Source organism: Nycticebus coucang, chromosome 1 (genome assembly GCF_027406575.1).
Source record: "Nycticebus coucang isolate mNycCou1 chromosome 1, mNycCou1.pri, whole genome shotgun sequence".
Classification (NCBI taxonomy): domain Eukaryota; kingdom Metazoa; phylum Chordata; class Mammalia; order Primates; family Lorisidae; genus Nycticebus; species Nycticebus coucang.
In genome coordinates, this window is record NC_069780.1 from 139,093,277 (window position 1) to 139,097,211 (window position 3,935).

At 41.4% G+C, this 3,935-nt stretch overlaps 1 protein-coding gene across 1 annotated transcript; it reads right to left on the reverse strand.

Annotated features, from left to right (window-relative positions):
* Window positions 1-1,082: 1,082 nt before the first annotated feature.
* On the reverse strand, window positions 1,083-1,551 carry LOC128584491 (riboflavin kinase-like). Its single transcript, XM_053589415.1, has one exon. The coding sequence runs from the start codon at window positions 1,549-1,551 to the stop codon at window positions 1,144-1,146; it is 408 nt and encodes a 135-aa protein (XP_053445390.1). The 3' UTR covers window positions 1,083-1,143.
* Window positions 1,552-3,935: the final 2,384 nt, after the last annotated feature.

The following is a 3,935-nucleotide window of genomic DNA, read 5'->3' on the forward strand; positions in this document are numbered from 1 at the left end:
TCTGGGCAACACGTGGTCTTCTGGGGTATGAGATGTTAATCACTGTTCTGATACGACTGGAGGCTGCTGATTTCTCAAACCCTAGCAGGTAGACACCCTAAATCTCTCTTCAGCCCACTTAAAAGGCACTTTGTACTTGTAAACTTGCTGAGCAGAAGCCTTCCCAGGAAAGTGCTTGTCACTGGAATCACTGCTGAAGTGGCTATCCACTTACCCAGTGTGCCAAAACCGGTCTCACTCTGCCCCTGAGGGTTAGGGCTGCAGGGCGCCTCAGACCCCACCCTTAGGCTACTTGGTGCCGAGTTTCCAGCTCCCACCCGATTCTAGCTCTGTGACCCTGAGGGCAGAGCTTGCCGGGGCAGATCGCTCACAACGGCTCCCTGTGGCCCACAGCCAAACACTATTAGCTCAGTCTGGCTCAGCAGCTCAGACTGGGGCCCTAGACAATGGCCAAAATTCTCTGCATTCCCGCTCAGGCTCTCCCCAAGGCAGCTCAACTGAGTGCCAAGTCCAAAGACACCAAAACAGTTCACAGGTAAGGCCTTTCCGGTTTGCAGTCTCGCTGCTGCTGAACTTACCGTTGAGGGTGGGTACATGAACACTTGCCGTTTTTCCCCTGTTTTAGTCCTCCTCTTGGTGTCCAGAAGTCTCTTGCTGACTCTCTGTATCCTCGCAGGGGTGATGATAGGCAGATCCCACCAGCCAGAGATGCCTGGAGTCCTATCTCCCCGGACTTACGGTGCCCTGATGCAAGGAAGCTGTTACTCTGCTGCCATCTTGCTCTCCTCAGTCCCATCGTAAGACTCTTAATACCTTTCTTGTCGTACTTTTTAATCAACATAGTACATAAGAAAATCTTGATTTTTAAATGAATCTTTGTAGTGCTATGACATGATGGGTTTAATATAATAGGTGAAGCACAATATGGTAAGTACATTATACTGTTTAAACTAATGACAGTGGAAGGAAAACGATTTTTAAAATATAACTAAGATGAGACATGACAGTTATAAACAGTGAAATACTAGAAATCAGTGAGTGAATAAATAAAATGATATATCATCAGTGGCCATTCGTAATTTTGCCTTTAGGAACCCGGAAGAAACTGTCTTCTTTGAGTTTCAAATGTTCTGGTAGAGCTAGTCATTTCTTAGCTTCTTCAATAATACCTTGAATTGCTGAAATAAGTGACTCTAAAGAATCAAATTTCTTTTCTGGTCTGAGGTAGCCAAAAATAGCCACATTGAGGATTTCCCCATAGAAGTCCTCTTTAAAGGTATGCATGTTATGAGTTTCCATGGACTTTTTTGTATGCTTGTAGTATGGATTCCAGCCTATGCTCACCACCATCTTCTGGACATCTCCACTTCCAACACTGGCCCAACCATAGTAAATGCCAGTGGATACATCAGCTGGGAGATTATCTACTACTTGTTCAGGAAAGTTAGCTGTGGGGATGCCCAGTTGCTTGGAGCCCCAGCTGAAGCCCCGCACCATTTGGCCCCGGCAGAAATAAGGCAGGTGCCTCATGTCACCGTCTGCCTGGGGCATGAGCTGTCTGCGAGTCCTGCAGAGCCACCCTTGAGGTGGTGCCTGGACCCACGGACCAGCGGGGAGACTCCAGCGTGAGCACCGCGGGCCAGGCAGGTGCAACAGTGCCCAGGAGGCAACGATGACACGCTGTGGAGGGTCCTTCATGCCACTGACCCAACAGAAGCCACACAGAGTCTCAAAGGCTGCGTCTCCTGACATGGTTTTTAAGTAAAGAAAATATCTAATGTTTCAGGATTATTGATTTTAATGTTCTAGTGATATTACCATTGCTTGGCAACATTTACTCAGGAAAGACAGAGTTCCCACTTGGGGCTGGGTAATGCTGAGCAAGCCACTTACAAAGCAATTTTGAAGTTATGATCAGAAAGTGTAGGTATGGTGTAATTTGAAGCAGAGATATATGCATTGGTAAAAGCATTCTATAAGGTACAATTTTTAAAAAATTTCACACCTGGAAACCACTTCAAGAAATGGATTAGTGATGTCAAACAAGTTAATCCTGATGTTTTAAGAATAAAATGTGTTTTAAAGTTAGCAAGAATAAGAATAGCTTCAGGTTAACATCAGATTGCTTGAGCTTTAGGCCAGAGTCTGTATCTAGGGGGCTTATCTTTTACGTTTCCTTTCTATTTAATTAAGAAATCCTAATGTAAGAGTGCAAATCCTTGAAAACAGCAGCAAGATAGCTTTTGGTATTTAGATTGAGAAATTATGGAGCAATTTCTCACTGCAGACTACTTTGAGTTTCTTTTTTTAATCACATATTAAATCAATGAGTATATTGTACCCAAAAGTAGGACAATTGGAGGTTGTATGACTTAACATGGAGGATGGTTAATAAATGGATTCTGAATTTACTCTTTGATAGGATCTGTTTCTGTATTTTTCCATGTTCTATGGTAGAATTCTAATGTGTTCTTTGAAAAATATACTTGGTGATAGGCTCATGACTTCTCTCTTTGCTGGGGGAAGTAAATCATCAAATACTAGAAAGAGACAAGTTCATAGATTAAACCAGTTAAGTCATAGAAATTCCAATATTTTATATGCAGTATTAAAAACTGTGAAAAGCTGACCCGGAAGTGATAGGTTCAATCTGTTAAGATGCTGCGTGGATTACTGATACACACCACTCAGGGTCAGTGTCATGCAGAAATGTTTTCATTTCATCATTAATCTAAAAAAAAATACTGTGAACACCCTTTCTTTCATGTAATAGAACATTTCAGGTGGGAGAAAAGAAACTTAAACTTTTTGCCCATTTGATACATGAAGTCATAATTTGACTGTATAAGCAATTTTCACTTGGTCATCAACATTGAATCAAGAGCCAGAGGCATGTTGCTGGTCATGAACTTCTCTCTCAGTATGCCAGTGTATAGACTTATAGGTGTGGCAGCTTTTATTCATGCAACAAAATTATCTCTGGTTGCTCAGTCATCTGGCACCTAATCACTGTTAGTCCAAGTGCAACTTTATGGGTCTACATCATACAATTCCCCCCGAATTTTGGCAATAAATAAAAAACAAGCAAAAAATAGTTTTCTCCTGTAGCAGAAGTTTTCAATAGTAAAATCTAAAAATATATCAAGCACCTGTTACTTATGAATGTGCTGTGTATCTGCCATTTGTTCATTTGTTTTATGTTCATCTATAGTTTTGTTTTACCAAATATCTTAAAAAAAATTTTTTTAAGAGACATGGTCTCTGTTACTCAGACTGGTGTGCAGTGGAATGATCATAGCTTATGACAGCCTTGAATTCCTGGCCTCAGTGATCCCCCTCTGCCTTAGCCTCCCAAGTAGCTAGGACTACAGGCTCAGCCCACATTGCTCGGCTCCAAGTATCTTATCTATATGGTATAGTTTGGATATATGTCTCATCCAAATCTCATGTTGAAATTTGATCCTCAATGTTGGAGGTGAGACCTAGTGAGAGCTGTTTGGGTCATGGGGGGCAAATCCATCATGAATGCCTTTGTGACCTACCCATGGTTATAAGTGACTTCTTGCAATATCTGGTTGTTTGAAAGAGCCTCACTTGCACCACCTCCTTCCTCTCTTGCTTTGTATCTTGACATGTGATACACCTGCTCTTCTTTTGCCTCCCACCTGAATTGGAAGCTCCCTGAACCCCTCACCAGAGCAGATGTTAGTGTCATGCTTCCTGTACAGCCTGCAGAATTGTGAACCAAGCAAACCTTTATCCATTTTTTATGAAGTACCCAATCTCAGATATTCCTTTATAACAGTGCAAAATGGACTAACACTATATATGTATATATATATAATTATTATTTTATATATATAAATATATATAAAATTATTTCAGGTCCACACTGTAAACTTCTGATACTACGAACTTCCATGCAAATAGGTACA

Bases quoted from the DNA above. Each gene is read 5' to 3' on its own strand.
- LOC128584491 (XM_053589415.1), bottom strand. From the start codon at position 1,551: ATGCCCCAGGCAGACGGTGACATGAGGCACCTGCCTTATTTCTGCCGG.